Source organism: Citrus sinensis, chromosome 3 (genome assembly GCF_022201045.2).
Source record: "Citrus sinensis cultivar Valencia sweet orange chromosome 3, DVS_A1.0, whole genome shotgun sequence".
Classification (NCBI taxonomy): domain Eukaryota; kingdom Viridiplantae; phylum Streptophyta; class Magnoliopsida; order Sapindales; family Rutaceae; genus Citrus; species Citrus sinensis.
The window spans coordinates 35,111,824-35,129,945 of NC_068558.1; the positions used below are offsets into that span (position 1 = coordinate 35,111,824).

General features: G+C 33.1%; 1 protein-coding gene across 2 annotated transcripts; it reads left to right on the top strand.

Annotated features, from left to right (window-relative positions):
- The first annotated feature begins 784 nt into the window (after positions 1-784).
- Positions 785-6,686, top strand: LOC102609197 (disease resistance protein RPV1-like). Of its 2 annotated transcripts, XR_003065682.2 has the most exons (6): positions 785-2,182; positions 2,351-3,440; positions 3,589-3,900; positions 4,015-5,262; positions 5,329-6,118; positions 6,249-6,686. XR_003065682.2 is itself a non-coding variant. In XM_025099461.2 (5 exons), exons 1-5 carry the CDS (start codon positions 1,701-1,703, stop codon positions 5,851-5,853), a joined length of 3,657 nt encoding a protein of 1,218 aa, XP_024955229.2. In that variant the 5' UTR covers positions 785-1,700; the 3' UTR covers positions 5,854-6,230. The 2 variants fall into 2 exon arrangements, 1 of the variants encoding a protein (XP_024955229.2); XM_025099461.2 differs by lacking the exon at positions 6,249-6,686 and having other exon boundaries at positions 5,329-6,230.
- Positions 6,687-18,122: the final 11,436 nt, after the last annotated feature.

Below are 18,122 nucleotides of genomic sequence, written 5' to 3' on the forward strand. Positions count from 1 at the left end.
AATGCAAGAATCAAGTGTTATTTTGGCAGCTCAGTCTCCGCAAAGTGCTGTTGACTAGAGGGGGAACAATTGTGATTTCCATCAGGTTTACTTGGTCATTATAAAGAGTTTTTTTTTTTTTTTTTTAAAGATTCCCTGTATTCTGGATTGCTCCTCTGAATGTACACACCGCGCTCAACTAACTAAATCCTCTGTTTTGTTTTGTTCTTGTTGAATGTATTTTTTATTTTTTATTTGAAGTTATCTTGTAAGTGCTTGATTAAATTATCAATTATTTGTTATTCATCGAGTCCAAAATCACAACAAACATTGTAGTGAAATTTTAATTAAGAAATAACAACATTGTTTTCTCACCAAAATAGCAATTTGTATATACACTATGGATGCTATTAACTGACACACTAGCACACATTAACTATGTATTTTATCAATTTTATCTAATAAATTATAGTTAAATTTGTACCATATATTAAAATTTAAATTACTATGCAAATATTTCATTTCATTGAATTTAATTTATTTTTTAATCAATTGATTGCTTAAGTCAAATATATAATTTTTTTCACTAAATATATAATTATTTTCAAGTACAGACATTCTTAATTTTTTTTAGTAGAACTCACTTTTAAATTTGACGATTTAAAAAAAATTATTTTTTAATAAATTTTAAAATCATGTGATTTAAGGGACTTATTGAATTATTTTCTTAAATCCCACAATTTAAAAATATATCCTCTGTGAAAAAAAAAAAATTAAAGACATATGCACTAAAAAGGATCATAAATACACACAAAAATCCAATGTTATTTCAAGCAGTTCAATCCGGTCCATTTTTTTCTAATATGGAGAGACATGGCGTTTATACATCTGTTAGAATAATAATTTTGCATGGTGCATTTTAAGTTACAATTGTATAATTAAATGTTGAGCTAGGTTTTATTAAGAGATTCCGTGCTTTAGTTAGAGTGCGGGATCTTAATATCATTTTGCGCAATTGGATACTTTTTTTTAGTTTTTTTTTTTTTAATCTACAATGGAACCTAACTCATTAAATGCTTCGCTAAAGATCGTAAAATTTGTTGCTGATTACTGAAAGATTTCTGCATGGGTCTGTTTTTTTACTGGCAATTGGCAAAGATGATCTTAATATGAGCAGTGGGTACTTCTTTTAATTTTAAAATCTACAATGGAACTTAGCTCATTAAATGCTGTTACTGGCAATTGGCAAAGATGGATAAGTTTGGAGGATTAAGCATAATGGATCCATGCCGGAGATATAAAATTAGAGCTGCCGTGGTTTGTAGGTTTTCAATTAATTTTATTTGATGCGTCACTTTTAGCAGCTGACCAGAGGTAGTAGTTGTTCTAAAGATTGTATGATCTAAGTGTTCGAGAAAATGACTCAAAGAAATATAAGAAATCATGAGAAAACCTTCACATGAATGTTAGAAGAAAAAAGGGGATACTTTAGTGTTTTCATAATTGTTGCTCAAAGTCGTGCAAGCACTTATTTTGTTATTCAACTTCTAGATGGTCGTTGCGTAAAGTCAGAGCTTCTTGAGATTTATGCTTTTGAATTATTTTATTTATTTATTTTTATACCTTAGTAGAGGAAACACGAAGGAAAGGAGGCAGAAAGTCAATTATCTACTCTCAAGAACCTCTGATGCTTCGGTAACAAAGTTTTGAAGATCTCATTTATGGCTGCATCTTCATCTTGCCTTGCTGCTCAATGCAGGTATGATGTTTTCGTCAGTTTCAGAGGGGAGGATACCCGTGATAACTTTACTAGCCATCTTGTTGCCGCTTTGTGTCAGAAAAAAATAAAAACATTCATTGATGAACAACTTGTCAGAGGAGATGAGATTTCACCCGCCCTTTTGGATGCAATTGAAAGATCAAAGATTTCGGTAATCATCTTTTCAGGAAACTATGCTTCTTCAAAATGGTGCCTGGATGAACTTGTCAAGATTCTTGAATGCAAGAATAAAAATGCTCAAATGGTAGTACCAGTTTTCTACCATGTAGATCCCTCGGATGTGCGGAAGCAAACTGGAAGTTTCGGTGATGCATTTGTTAAGCATGAAAAGCAATTGAAGGGGATACCAGAAAAGGTTCAGAAATGGACGGTTGCGTTGACAGAAGCATCAAATCTATCTGGATGGGACACCATGAATATCAGGTATTTCATAACTAATTCATGCTTCAGAGATTATTAGATAAAAAGAGGAAAAAATTCACCCTTTCTGTCGTCTATCAAAATTGGGAAAACATATGTTTCACTTTTTCTAATTCTAATTTTGTCCATACCATTTTCACTCACTCTTGTTCGTTTTAACACCTATACTAGGCCAGAGGCGAAACTTGTAGATGAAATTATTGAAGATATTTTGAAGAAGTTAAAAGATAAATCTTTCTCTAGTGATTTTGAAGGCTTAGTTGGAATATATTCAAGAATTGAACAAATTAAATCATTGCTATGTGTCGGATTGCCGGATTTTCAAATTATAGGAATTTGGGGCATGGGCGGTATAGGTAAAACCACCATTGCTGGAGCTATTTTCAACCAGATTTCCAATGACTTTGAAGGTAGGTGCTTCATGGCAAACGTTAGAGAAGAATCAGAAAGGGGTGGATTAGTTTATCTACGAGAGCGACTTTTTTCAGAAATATTGGAGGAAACTCTAAAAATAAGAACGCCTAGTGTTCCTAAATACATTAAGGAAAGGCTCCAGCGAATGAAGGTTTTTGTGGTTCTCGATGATGTAAATAAACCCGAACAATTAGATTATTTAGCTGGTGGACTTGATCGATTTGGTCTTGGAAGTAGAGTCGTTGTGACTAGTAGAGATAGACAAGTTTTTGATAAATGCAGAGTGGATAAAATATATGAGGTTGAGGGATTGAATCAAAATGAAGCACTTGAGCTATTTTCAAATTATGCTTTTAGACAAAACATTTGTCCTAAAGATTTTTTGGTGCTTTCAGAGAGAATAGTGTTCTATGCCAATGGCAATCCGCTAGCTCTTAAAGTGTTGGGTTCTTTCCTTCAACGGAAGTGCAAACTGCAGTGGGAAAATGCATTAAAAAACCTAACACGGATTTCTGACCCTGATATATATGACATGTTGAAAATTAGTTACAACGAGCTAAAGCAAGAAGAGAAAAGTATTTTTTTAGACATAGCTTGTTTCTTTAAAGGAGATGATAAAGATTTTATGACAAGGATTCAAGATGATCCTGAATCTGTGCATTATGGACTGAATGTCCTTGTTGATAAGTCACTCGTAGCGTTATCATGTAACAATAAGCTTCAAATACATGATTTATTGCAAGAATTTGGTCGGGAGATAGTTCGCCAACAGTCTGTAAAAGAGCCAGGCAAACGTAGCAGGTTGTGGTATTATGAGGATGTCTATCAAGTACTGAAGAAAAATAAGGTAAAGGAATCTATCTATTTGATTTTGTCTTCCTTTCTACAGATTTTGAATAAAAGGTAAATGGATAACTGATTAGAATGAGCTCTTTACAAATCTTATGAACTTTTGTACATTTTTTGTTGTCTCATTCTTTCTTTTTGCTTATAAGGGGACTGGGTCAATTGAAGGCATGTTCCTAGATGTGTCACAAATAGAAGACTTGCATCTTACTTCAAGAGCCTTTGTGAAAATGCCTAATCTTAGATTGCTTAAATTCTATGTGCCTGGGCAAATCACTGGTTCAGATATGTGCACTAAAGTCCATCTTCAGCAAGGCCTACAATATCTTCCTGATGAATTGAGATATTTCCACTGGTATGGGTATCCTTTGAAAGCATTACCATTCGATTTCAGTCCTGAGAACCTTATTGAACTTAACTTACCTCACAGTAAAGTTGAGCAAATCTGGGAAGGGAAAAAGGTATCACATGTCTAACACCTAATGAATAGGTTTTATTATTGCTTTGTTGAATATTAACTGTGAAACTCATTATGATTCTAATTTATTATGGTAATTATTTATTTCTTTTTACAGGAAGCTTTCAAGTTAAAATTTATTGACCTACAATACTCTCAGTATCTCACAACGATCCCACACCCATCTGAGACTCCCAATCTTGAGAGAATAAATCTTTGGAATTGCACAAACTTACCTTACATTCCTTCTTACATCCAGCATTTCAACAACCTTGTTATGTTGTGCCTCAGTCACTGTGAAAGTTTGAGGTGCTTTCCACAAAACATTCATTTTAGATCTCTTATAGAGATTGATTTCTCCTACTGCATTAATCTCACGGAGTTTCCTGAGATTTCGGGGAATGTAATAGAGTTAGATTTAAAAGGAACAGCAATAGAAGAAATTCCATCATCAATAGAGTGCCTAACTAAGCTTGAAGAGTTAGACTTGGCATATTGCAGAAGGCTAAAGAGTCTTCCATCTAGCATTTGTAAATTGAAATCTCTTCATTTGCTCTGTCTTTATAATTGCTCAAACTTTGAGATTTTTCCGGAAATCTTAGAGAAAATGGAATGTTTAGAATATATTGACTTGGAATCAACTGCTGTCAAAGAGCTGCCATCTTCAGTTGAACAATTAGAAGGGCTTAGAGAGTTGATCTTGGAGGATTGCTCTGAACTTAGTAAATTGCCGGAAAACTTGGGAAATTTAAAATCTTTGAAGCGACTCTTTGCTAAGAGATCAGCCATTAGTAAACTACCATCCTCTATTGCATATTTAGATGAAGTTATCGAGCTTTCATTTCATGGATGTAGAGGTTTGGTTTTGCCTCCAATATTATCAGGTTTATCTTCTTTAACGAAGCTAGATTTAAGTGACTGTGATGTCATGGAAATCCCTCAAGACATTGGCCGTGCATCCTCGTTGGAAATCTTAGATATCAGTGGGAATGACTTTGATAGTTTACGAGCAAGTATTAAGCAACTTTCACGGCTGAGAGAACTTTACTTGAGCAATTGCAGTATGCTTCAGTCATTGCCAGAGCTTCCTTTACGTGTGAAATTGTTAGATGCAAGTAATTGCAAGCAGCTCCAATCTTTGCCAGAGCTACCATCATGTCTAGAAGAACTACCTATATCCATACTTGAAATGACATCCAAACACTCCCTAGGAAGTACACAATTCAAGATTTTAGCAGATCCATGTATGGAGCTAACGTTTACTGATTGCCTGAAACTGAATGAAAAAGGCAACAACATTTTGGCAGATTTACGACTAATAATTCTGCATATGGCAATTGCATCACTGAGACTATTCTCTGAAAAGGTATGCAACTATTTTTCTCTTTTCCTCTCCTTTTTAAAATCTGAAATCATGGTTTTTATGTTATAGGAATTTAAGAAACCACATGGGATCAGCATTTTTTTACCTGGAAGTGGAATTCCTGACTGGTTCAGCAACCAGGGTTCAGGATCTTCAATAACTATTCAACTGTCTCAACATTGCTGTAGCACAAACTTAATCGGATTTTCTGTTTGTGCTGTGATTGAATATGAGGATGATTTCCCTAATGGTGGTGGATATTTCAATGTTGGATGTAGCTACTGTTTTGAAATAACGGCTTTGTCTGAAACCAAACATGATGACTTTTGGTATTTGGGTAATCAAGTGTCCACTTGCTCAGATCATATCTATATTGGATTTCGTCCTTGTATCAATTTTGGGCTACCTGATGGTATATCCGTCTCATTTCACTTCTTTACTTATAATCTCTTCACAAATAATGAAAATGGTCACAAGGTGAAATCTTGTGGAGTATGTCCAGTATATGCTCATCCAAATCAGACCAAACTCAACACTTTTACCATAAATATGCTGCCACCAAGTGAAGAAGAATGTGATGAAATCAGGAAATGAAGTTATGATTTGCACAATTAAAATTAGGCCAGACCAGTGAAACTTCTGGAAGACTAGAAGTATGAGAATGAGAGCTTTTAGTGGCATAGGCAAGCTTTGGGGAAGCTATAGATAAGTTTGAAGAGCCAAAAACCGAGGCAGATTCTTGATGCAAGCAATCCATTGAAGGTTTTTTCTTATGTTCATTGGTCTAAAAATGCAGTAATTAATTTTTTATTTTGGACAGCTCTGCAAATTAAGTACTGTTCTATCTTCCTGTAAGCTGGTGAGTTACTTTGCCATTCTAGGAGTTTTTTGTTGATTTAGATTCTTTGTAATTTGAGGGTAACCTTGAACAATTTCCAGATAGAAATAAAGCCATCTCTGATCTTTTGTCATTCACCATGTAAATCCAGATTAAACAGTATGGAACAATCATGAGCAAGGACAAGGGAAAATATGGAACAGACATCATATGTGACTATGTGAGTTGAGAGAGAATTGTTCACAGCAGTCTGGGCAACAACTCGGCAACTTGTTTTGTGGCGGTAGTGAGAGCATTTTAAGCCATGAAGAACACAGCACATGCCGCCTAAAAGCCATGAGGAAACAGAGCATCACTTGTAATAAAAGGCCGCTAAGAGCCAAAAGCGGGGTCCAATGTCCATGAAGGCAACTTATGAGATCGTATAAGTTGATTCGAAGCTGGAAGTGGTGGGAAAAATCTTGTCAAAAGCACATCCTGATTATTATTTGTTATGATAAAGTTTCTAAATGTACTTTTAACTTCCAGTTTTACCATTTAAACGTTATGCTCCATCAACTTTAATCTGAATGCGGAGCCGCTTTCTTTATGGGTGTGTGCTTTTGAATTTCTTGAATATGATAATGGTTTGTGGCTAGCTTTTGGACAAAAAGATTCAAATGTTAAAACTTGTTGATTTAACCGATTTTTATTGCTAGGTCAATTCTTGGGCGCGGTCTCGTCAGGGCTGCAAATGTAGAAAATATATAGTAGATCCATCAGTGGTGCGGAAGCAAACTGGAAGTTTTGGGATGAAAAACACTTTAAAGAAGATGACACAAAAGGTTCAGAAATGAACAAACAAATCGACTCCACCATGGCATTATATCGGCACTGCAGATTATCCACCACCATATCCTCTGATCTAAAGGCGAGGGTTCTGTCAACAGTGCTTGATCTTAACTTCAATCAACTAATAAAAACATGGCCTGACTCAGCAAGTGTTGATGGCATGTTCAACATATAGTAAAAATACTCCAGATGGTAAGGAGATGAGATGAGATCAAGCAAGGAAATAGGACAAACAAGAGATATTGGGCAGTCGCCACTGGATGAATTAGCTTGTAGACACAGGATTAGCTTGACAGCAGTGCAATGCATTAAACACGTCTTGCTAAGCAGAGAAATAGTATATGTATATGGATTGAGATCCTCTCCTGATCTGAGCACTCCTGATCTTTTACATATCTTGTGCCACCTGTATTTTATTATTAGTGAATGGTTAAGATTTAACTATTTTTTATTTTTCATTTATTAACCATCAATCATATTAATAACACTTGCTCAGATAAAGATCAGATCAGGAGAGGATCCTGATCCATATGTATATATTATTATGTCGATCCCAGATTCATATGCAAATTTTAAGATTTCATAATCCAATCACATTTCTTAACACACAACAATTGTTTTGGAATTGGGTAGCAAAAAATTGAGCAATTACTCATCGACCACCTGTTTTTTTACTCTTTTAAAAATATATTTTTTTGCTGAACTCCACTTAAAGTTATATTATTTTATACTTGTCTACTTCCTTTTGCAAACTGTTATAACTTTGCTAATGTCATAAGGGTAAAATGATCATTTCACCTGCGCTCCAAAAATGACGTCATTTAGAGTCTATGATTAGGAAAAAAAAGAAAGGCATAGTGGTCCATAGCACAGCAAGCAACGAAAACAGTCATTGTTTATTCCCCACCATCATGCATGAAAAAGCAACAAAATCTTGCCATTTTTCCTGCAATTTCTTTGCATTTTCATCAATGAACCACGCTTAAGTTTCAAATCTTTTGTTAATTCGAAGATTCAGAGGCATTGAGGAAAATGGTGAGCTATTATGTAACACCCCAAAAAAATTTACCCATGAAAGCATAAGGGTAAAATTGGAATGAAAGCTCACATCGATTATTATCATTAATAAACCTCAAGATAGACAATCATTATTCATACTCCAACTGAATCCTTACGTAAAACATCTAAAATAAAGTCTCCAAGGAAAAGTTTCTAATCCAAAATAAAAAGTCTAGCCAAAGCAACTCTACAGGTCCAGTACAAAAAATTCTCCATCTAGGTACCCAAGTCACATCTCTAATCAATCTGTAAAATATTGGAGACAAGGGGTAAGTCATCAACTTGGTAAGCAAATACATACACAATATTTGAAAACTTTTGTCATTATACCTTTAAACATTTTATATCATCTTATAATAACATCTTCATTTAGCATAAGGGATGGATTCATGTAAAAGCATTAAAAATATTAAAATATCCATAAAAACATTAAAACATAAACATTTGGTAGCTCATGCCTCGCAATTATTATCATTCATCATTCAAGGTACTATACCCCGCATTTTTTCTCGTTCAGAGTACTATGCCCCTCATTGTTCATAACATCATTGTGCACAAGATCATCGTCGTCATACCAGCAACCTGGCCATAGCATTATGTAACATCATAACATCAGCATCATATACATTACTATGGACTATGAGCCAAAACATTTTTGAATCCACCTTACATCCTTTCATAAATAGCATTTAAAATCTTCTAAAACATTTAAGAATCTTTCTTTGATCATTTAATTCTTATAGAAAATTCTTTAAGAAAACATTTTGTTTAAAAAAATTAATTTCTTAAGAAAAAATCATTTTTATAAATTCATTTAAAAGTGTTTTATTTTAAAAAATTCATTTAAATATTTTAGAAATCAGTTGTGTAAAAATTTTCATTTAAACATAATTCTTATAATATAAATTGCATTTATTATAAAGCACATCATGCATGAATCTACTTACCTTGATCTGCAACAATCAACTCAATACCTTAAGACCAAACCAACGAGCTCACCCACGTCCTATAATTATCATAAAATATCCTTATCAATATTATCTCTAACCTTAAACATAATCTCATTCATCCTTAAATCATAGGCACTTATACTAGCTCAAAACTTATACATATTCTAGACTTAAACATGAGTATCCTGCACATACTGATTTTTTTATAACCTATACACATGTCAGAAAACCATGAAAATTTACAGAGGTACTGTGAACATGCACAACATTGCATACAAAATTTCACAAAAATAAGCACAAGTGAAAAGTAAGTTAGAATATTGACCTTTCACTAAAGTAACAAAACTGTTCAGCATTGACCAAAACAGACCTTTACCACTTAGGAAATTCATAAAATATTCTCTAGTACTCAAAATAATCCGTTTCTTTTTTATAATTACATTAGACACATTCAGAATTCATGTAATTAAAATTCATAATTTTTGGACACCTAAAACTATTTTAAAAGTATTTTATTTCCGAGAACATCTAACCTGTCCAGAAAATTCCAGATTTGAAGACAGAATTTCAAAAATTCATATCTTTTATTTTACATGCCAAAAAATTGTGATTTTAGTTTTTAAAGACAGTGGAAAGATTGAAATTTCATTATAAAATCTAACATAGCATATAATGTTCATAAATTAGCCCAAAGTGTTACATGTTTCAGCTTCTGCAATTCTGAAAAACAGTTTCCAGATCTGCAGCAGCCGCATGTTATAATTTTTAATAATTTAATCATAATGAATAAAATTACGAAATTAAATTTGAAATGATATGCGATATATATCTGTTGATAAAAAAATCGCCATAATTTTTAAAGATGTGTAACCTTATGGAAAAATTTTCAGAAGTGAGAACTGCTGCTGAAAATCGAAATTTTCGCTCACCAGTAACCCAACTTCGAAAAATCATAACAATTTGCATACTCAGAGGATTTCAACATAAAACCTATCAATGGAAAGCTTAGGATGTCTAGTTTCATTATTTCTAAATGTATTCATGTGATTCTAAATAAAGAAAACGATTTGAAGCAAAGATACAGACTGTTCATATCATCACAGCATTACAAACACATATATTACCCAAATCATACTTAAGGTAATAAGTATTTCTTTTCCTTCTCTAAAGACTTATGTTTCTTTCTTTCTTTTTCTAAGTTTTGTAACGGCGTAGAAAATAAAAGACGATTTCCTCTTAAAAAGTTGGCTTCCTCTTAAATACTTAAAAAAAAATAGAAAACAAGAAAATGTGAGTTTTGGGAAAATTCTTTTTTAATAAAAGCTAATAACCTACATAACTCATTTAAAACAAATTGATAAGTTTTACTCACACACAAACACCCAATATTTATTATTCTAACCAATTTAATAAGGGTAAAAGAGAAAGCACATAACCGGCGTTACATATTAAGAAGTCGCGATGTTTTGGCTTTTTAGGGGTTTCAAGCTACAATCGAGTAAGTTTTGTTTGTTTATTTATTTTCATTTAATTTTTCACATGAAACAATGTTCTTTCAGATTTGTCTGTTAATTGTTGTTAATCATTGTTACTTGAAACACTAGAATATAGATTAGGTTGATTTGTAACAATTTTTTAGGGGTAATGATAAATTGGGGAGTAATATATTGTATTAGGTTGTTTAGATGCAAACACGTGAAAGATTGTTGCTAGTACAGTTGAATGCATGTTTATCCCTTACCTATGCATATAAAATTTGGGGTTTTTGAAAATTTTTAGTTGCTGAAATATAGGTCGTGATTTTTTGAGCTATTTTAACCCTTGGCTACATATGTATCCATATCCCTAACCCCCCTGGTGAAGATTTGGTTGTTTCATGCAAAATTAGAATCTCTGAAAAACTAGGTACAATTTAGAATCTCATAAAGTCCAGCAAAATGTTTGTTTCCATGCCTTTTCGTTAAGGTTTTTACGTGCAATATTAATAACACATTATTAGTACAAGGACTCATAACTATTGGAATATAATAGGAAGATAAAGAAAACAATAAGGATGTTTGAAATAACATTGTGGGTATTTGTTCGTGTTTTTATAGTTCAGTAATTAACATTGCACTATAAAATGTAAGAAGTTTGAATGATCAATACTTGACTTTGTTTTAATTCTCAAGAACTGTACCAATGTTGAATCTTTCTTTTTTGTTTTGGACATCCAAGATGCGATAACTAGAGTTAATGATATTCTTTTGAGGCATGAAGTAGAATTTAGGGTTGCTTGAACATGATTGTACCATTGCGAAGATTAAGGATGTTGTTTTAAACATTACAAGTCCATATGGGTTAGATTCTGCTTCAAAAATTCTGTTAAACATTACGAACCCAGAGAATAAAGTTAAGGTTGCGTTGGATTCAGATTTTGGGCTAGAATGTTTGCTTAGAATTCATCGGGCTTTGGGTGTTAATACTTTTACAGTTGAAGTTGCACCAGTGTTGTACCCTCAGTTTCAAGATTCTTCCTTACTGCAGGCATTATTGACTAACCTAGGAGTTGTGTTACCTAATGAACTGATTAATTAGTTTAATGATTTTGTCAAGAAAAATGCTTCGAATGGGGGACAAGCTGTTGTGGGGGGACAAGTTGTTGTTAAGGAAGTCGTTGTTGAGGAACAAGCTACTACTGGGCTAAGGAACCTGATGGAGATGCAGTACTATTTGACTATTCAGACAGAAATGATTGCAGCAATGATGATGTTGATGTAGAATTCATGCAAGCTAAAGTTGATGGTACTATTGAAGCTACTCTTATTGATGAGGACAGTAAAAGAACTGTTGAAGCTATTGCTAAAGCTAAAGTTGATCCGATTCAGATGGTAGTTTATATGATGCTAATAAAGAGGTAAAAGGGGTTGTTGATTCTTTTGATGATAATATTGAGCTCGGCACTGTCAAATTGAATAATTACATATAACATCATGAGCATAAAATGGGTGCTGATGGGAAATATAGGCTAAAATTAGGACATCTATTTAGGCATGTTGCTCATTTTAGAGAGATATTGCATAAGGTGATGATTAGGAAAGGGTTTTCTATTAAAACAGTATATAGTAAGCCAAAAAGATTTGTAGGTACTTGTAAAGAGGCTGACTATCCATGGTATGTGGCTGGTGCAAAACTAAATGATGGAACTAGCTTCATATTGTGAGAATACAACAAGAAGCATGAGTATAGACTTACCAACAAGATAGTGAAATTTACTTTTGCTTGGGTTGCTACTAAAATAAAAATTCAGGTTGTTGACCTTAACGTGAAGATTGATCTTTTGAAGGATTATATACAAGAGACTTATGGTTTGAAGATTGAATAGAAGACATTGTATCAGGCTCGAGCAAAGGTGTGTCAGAAATTATTTGAGTATGCTGCAGCCATTCACAAAGCTAATCTGGGAGCAATATGCAAGGTGTTGTGTGATGTTGTTTCTATACCTAATAAGGTATTATTCCAAAGATTTTTCGTTGCCTATTCTACACAAAGAAATACGTTTCTTAATGGTTGTAGACCTTTTATTAGAATATATGGATGTCACTTGAAAGGTAAATATGGTGGAGTACTATTAGCTGCTATTGGCATGGATGGTAATAATGAGATTGTCTGATTAGCAGTATATGTTTGTGAGATTGAGAATAGGGAGACATGGAGATGGCTTATGGAGCACTTGCATAATTATCTGGATGATAGAAGGCAAGTGACTTTTACCAGTGACAGATAAAAGAGGCTAATTAATGCAATTTCAAACACATTGCCTACTGCTTATCATAGGGCATGTTTATGCTAATTTTTCCAAGTCATATGTTGGTGCATAGTTGAAACAACTATTTTGGAAAGCTACTAAGAGCTGTAACAAGCATGATTTTGATAAGGCAATGGCAGAGATAAAAGCTGAAAAGAAGCTGCATTTGAGTGTTTAGAAGGAGAACTACATGCTTATAATCGGTCGATGCACATATATAACAAAAATTACATGGTAGAACATACTAACAACAATGCATTGGAGTGCTTCAACTAATGGATATTACCTTACCAAGATAAACCTTGCTTGATAATGCTTGAAAAAAATCATATGTAGACTTATAAAACAGTACACAAAGAGAAGAAATGAGGCAGCCACCTGGAAAAGACAGCTGACACCTAAAGTTTTGAGAGAGGTGGATAAAAAAAGTAAGATTACATAAAAAATAGTTGTACAAACTTCTAGTGATCTGAATTTTCAATCCATCTAGGAGGCTTGTGGTGAAGTTAGAGAACAAAACGTGTGATTGCGATTATTGGGAAATTGCCGGCCTCCCTTGTCAACATGCGATAGCTGCCATTGGGTATGCAAGACATGCAATTGAGGAGTATGTTCCAACATAGTTTACTAGACAGGCTTACCTTAATACATATTAACCCTTGCTAAAGCTCTTTTTAACCAGATTTCTGATGAGTTCGAAGGGAAGTGCTTCATAGAAAATGTCAGAGAAGAAATAGAAAGTGGTGTTGCATTAGTGCGCATCTACGTACACAAACAAGTTCTTTCTCTATTAGGAGAAAGACTTGAAATGGGAGGCCCTAACATACCAGCGTACACTCTAGAGAAGCTCCAAAGTACTAAGATTCTCATTATTCTTGATAATGTAGAATTTGAACAACTACATATTTAGTTGGATGGCTTGATGGGTTTTGTCCTGGAAGTTGAATTGTTGTCACCACTAGAGACAAACAAGTACTTCGTAAAAGGGGAGTGAAAAAGACGAACATGTATATGAGGTTAAGAGACTTAACCATGGTGAAGAGCTTCAGCTGTTTTATAAATTTAGACAAAATCATTGCCCTCAGGATGATCTTAATGTATTGTCGAAGAAGGTAGTACGATATACCGAGGGTGATCCTTTAGCTCTCGAAGTCTTGGGTTCCTCCCTTCATCCGAAAAGCAAATAAACAGATTGGGAGAATGTATTAGATAATTTAAAACAAATTTCTAACGTCAATCGCATTTATAAGGTGCTGAGAATTAGTTATGAGGAACTTAATTCAGAGGAGAAAAGTTTATTTTTAGATATTGCATGTTTCTCCAAGGGAGAATGTAAAGATCGTGTGGCAACGTTACTACATGATCGTCCTTACAATGTGACTCATGGACTGAGTATCCTCGTTGATAAATCCCTCATTACAATATCTGAACATATCAACACGTTACAAATCCATGATTTATTGTAGGAAATGGGACGAGAGATTGTTCGTCAAGAATCTGTCAAAGAACCTGGGAAACGTAGCAGATTATGGCATCGCAGGGATATTCGTCATGTATTGAAGCAGAATAAGGTAAAAAAAAAAAAACAATTCTCGCTGAAGAGCTAGGACGTAAATAATTGTTGTAATGCGATAATTTCAAACTAAAGGTAATATCATTAAAGTCATATTAGGTAAGAGTTTAACATAAGGGTGTGGCAACTTGCCCTCTATAATATACTTCTGAACACTCTTACTAAGTACACATATTTATAAATTTTTAAAAATCACTTTTTATTATGAATACTCTTATAAATACCAAAACAGTTCTCATTTCATTCTTACACCCATCAACCAATGTCATCTTCATGTTTATGCATAAAATACTAATGACATTTATCTTCTTCACCTGCTTCATGCACGTTTCTTCTGCAATTGCCTAGTTCTTTTTCTTTACAAAAAAAAATCATCATCTATATGCCACTCATCTATTGGATGATGAGTAAAACATTACTTCTTATTCAATTCTACCATCCAATTGATAATTGCTACATTAATTAAGACTCAAATGTTGGGATGATTAAAAAAATTTACTTAATTTCGTTGGTTTTTTTTTTAATTTTGAATTAACATTTAGGATTCCACCATTAAAAAAAATCATATCCAAATCTTATATCGATCCAAGATTGGCCCTGCAGATTAAGATTTAGAGATAAAGAGGGAAAATAAAATTGACTGAGGGTGTCAAGATAACATGTTTGTAATTTAAAGAAAACTCCAAAATTTATCAATTTTGAAATTTTAGTAGTGTTCAAAGGATTTCTTTTTTGTTAGTTTAATTCAGCAAATGGTCACCAAATTTTTAGTTTAATTTACCAAACGGCCCCAAAATTTTCTTTTTTCCTATATAGATATTCAATAAAAAACAACCAAAAAATCAAATATTGCATAATTTGTTTTCATTTAAGGAAATTAATAAAGTTCACCGATGTTTCTTTTGGATTTTAGGAAGGCTCATTCTTTATTTTTGTTTACAAGAGAACCGATGCAATTGAAAGTATATTTCTGAATTTGTCGACAATAAAAGGCATCAATCTGAACTTAAGAGCCTTCTCAAATATGTCTAATTTGAGAGTACTTAAATTTTATATACCTGAGATTTCAGTCCATATGAGCATTGAAGAGCAGCTTTTAGACTCTAAAGTACAGCTTCTAGACGGCTTAGATTATCTTCCTGAGAAATTGAAAAATCTTCACTGGCACAAATATCCATTTGAGAACCCTACCATCAAATTTTAAGCCTAGAAACCTTATTGAACGCAATTTACCTTTTAGTAAAGTTGTGCAAATTTGGGAAGGAAAAAAGGTACGTTTTGTATTAATACTGAAACGTTAATTATTCTTTCTTTAAATATACATGTAATTAATTGTTGAATTAAATGTTGCTTTTTTAATTAATGTAGTCTTTGTTTATCTTTTGTTACAGAAAGCTTTCAAGTCAGTTTTTCCCAATATTTCATTAGGATGCCGGACCCATTAAAAACACCAAATCTTGAAAAAATAAATCTTTGGAATTGTACAAACTTGGTTCGTGTTCCCTCATCAATCCAAAATTTCAACCACCTCAATATGTTGTGTTTTGAGGGCTGCAAAATTCTGAGGTCCTTTCCTAGCAACCTTCATTTTGTTTCTCCTGTGACTATCGATTTCACATCTTGCATTAATCTCACAGACTTTCCACATATTTCTGGGAATATAACAAGGCTATATTTAGACGAGACTGCAATAGAAGAAGTTCCCTCATCAATCAAGTGCCTAACTAATCTTAAACTCCTACGTATAAATAGGTGCACAAGGCTAAAGAGAGTTTCAACTAGCATTTGTAAATTGAAATCTCTGATTGCACTTTCTGCATATGGGTGCTTAAACCTCGAGAGATTCCCAGAAAGCTTGGAGAAAATGGAACATTTAAATCAAATCAATTTAGGCAGGACTACAATTACAGAGCAGCGGCCATCGTCATTTGAAAATGTAAAAGGACTTGAAACGCTAGGTTTCTCTGAACTAGATAATTTGTCAGATAACATTGGCAATTTCAAATCTTTTGAGTACATGGGTGCACATGGATCAGCCATTAGTCAGCTACCATCCTTGTCGTCAGGTTTGGTGCCATTGTCTGCATCGTTATTATCCGGTTTATCTTTACTGTATTGGCTACATTTAAATAACTGTGCCTTGACGTCTATTCCGCAAGAGATTGGCTATCTATCCTCTTTGGAATGGTTACATCTAAGAGGAAATAACTTGGAGGGTCTACCTGCAAGTATCAAACAAATTTCACGGCTAGAATCTCTTGACTAGAGCAATTGCAATAGGCTTCAGTCATTACCAGAGCTCCCAGTACGTTTGAAACGGTGAAATGCAAGCGATTGCGAGCGACTCCAATCTTTGCCAGAGATTCCATCATGTCTAGAAGAGCTAGATGCATCCGTACTCGAAAAGCTATCCAGACGCTCCTTTGAAGAGGAAGATGTCATTTCGTCCATTCAGTTCTGGTTTAATAATTGCTCCAAACTGGATGCAGAATCAAACAACAAGAATTTGGCTGATTCACAAATAAGGATTCAGCATATGGCAATTGCAGTGAAGTTTCATGTATTGTTTAGTGAATTATATTGTTTGAACATTTAAAATTTTCATCATTTCATCCATGCCCGTGATTTAATTTAAGGGACCTCCCTGATTATTGTTTATGGTGTGTCAATTCCAGTTGTATCTTTTTCATTTCGCCTTACAATTACCATTACGTGCTTAATATTAGGATGATAATGTATATTACATGTCTTTTTGCTTTTCTTTCTTGTATTTATTTATTTACATTAAGATGTTTTCTGATTTGCTAAATTTAATGGTGCATTTATTTTTCGGATTAGGAAATTGGAATATAAAATTGGAATGATTGATGGTATTTACTTACTAAAATAAAGGTGGGAATGTGAATGAAATATGTGGAGCCCACATATTTTTAGAATTAAGGAATGAGAACTTAATTTTTCCTTGAACTCCCATTTTACCAAAACCAAATTTTATAATTTCACTTTTGTCCTCGAATAGAATATTAGTATATTATTATTATAGCTATTATTCTTATTTTTGTAATTTTTGCTGACAACAACAACAACACCAATTATATTATTATTATTAATTAATTAGTGAAAATTATTATTATTTTTTGTTCTCGAGTAATAATAATAATTATTAAAATTAACAATAAGTTATTTTGTATACTAATAATTGCAATTATTATAATAAATAATGACAATAATTAACTAAGTTTATTTTAATAACTTGTAACAATCAATTCTAATTCTAAAACGAAGTAAACACATTGATCGCAATACAATTCATTTGGATTCCGATTCTTACAACTAACCTAAATAATTTATTCCCATTCATATTCCCTATTCCGATTCCAGCCACTGCAACATAAATATATGAACAGGCTTTTGTTGGGATTTGAGTTTTGATATTAATATTTACTTGCTAGAGATGATGACTTCATATAATTTTGGATGATTAATTAGGGAGTAATGATACAGCTACAAACTCTTGTACAAATTTATTTTGTACAAATTGACGTGACATTAATTCATTGGTTGAATGAAAATATAAATTAATAAAAACAAATCATGTGGGTCAAGTGATATTTAATTCAACTAATCTTATCATACTACATCAGTTTGTACAAAATAAATTTATACAAGAGTTTGTGGCTGTATCATTACTGTTAACTAGGACCATGTTAATTTGTATCTTTTGGTTACGGATGATTATGTCAAAGAACTTATTTGACGGGCTGTACAATTGTAATTTTATTTTATTTATTATTTACTTGTACTTTGGGTTGTACTTTGGAAGAA

Excerpts from the sequence above, each read along its gene's own strand:
- LOC102609197 (XM_025099461.2), top strand. The coding sequence starts at position 1,701 with ATGGCTGCATCTTCATCTTGCCTTGCTGCTCAATGCAGGTATGATGTT. Across the intron at positions 3,901-4,014 it reads AAATCTGGGAAGGGAAAAAG|GAAGCTTTCAAGTTAAAATT; the intron begins GTATCACATGTC and ends TTCTTTTTACAG. Across the intron at positions 5,263-5,328 it reads TGAGACTATTCTCTGAAAAG|GAATTTAAGAAACCACATGG; the intron begins GTATGCAACTAT and ends TTTATGTTATAG.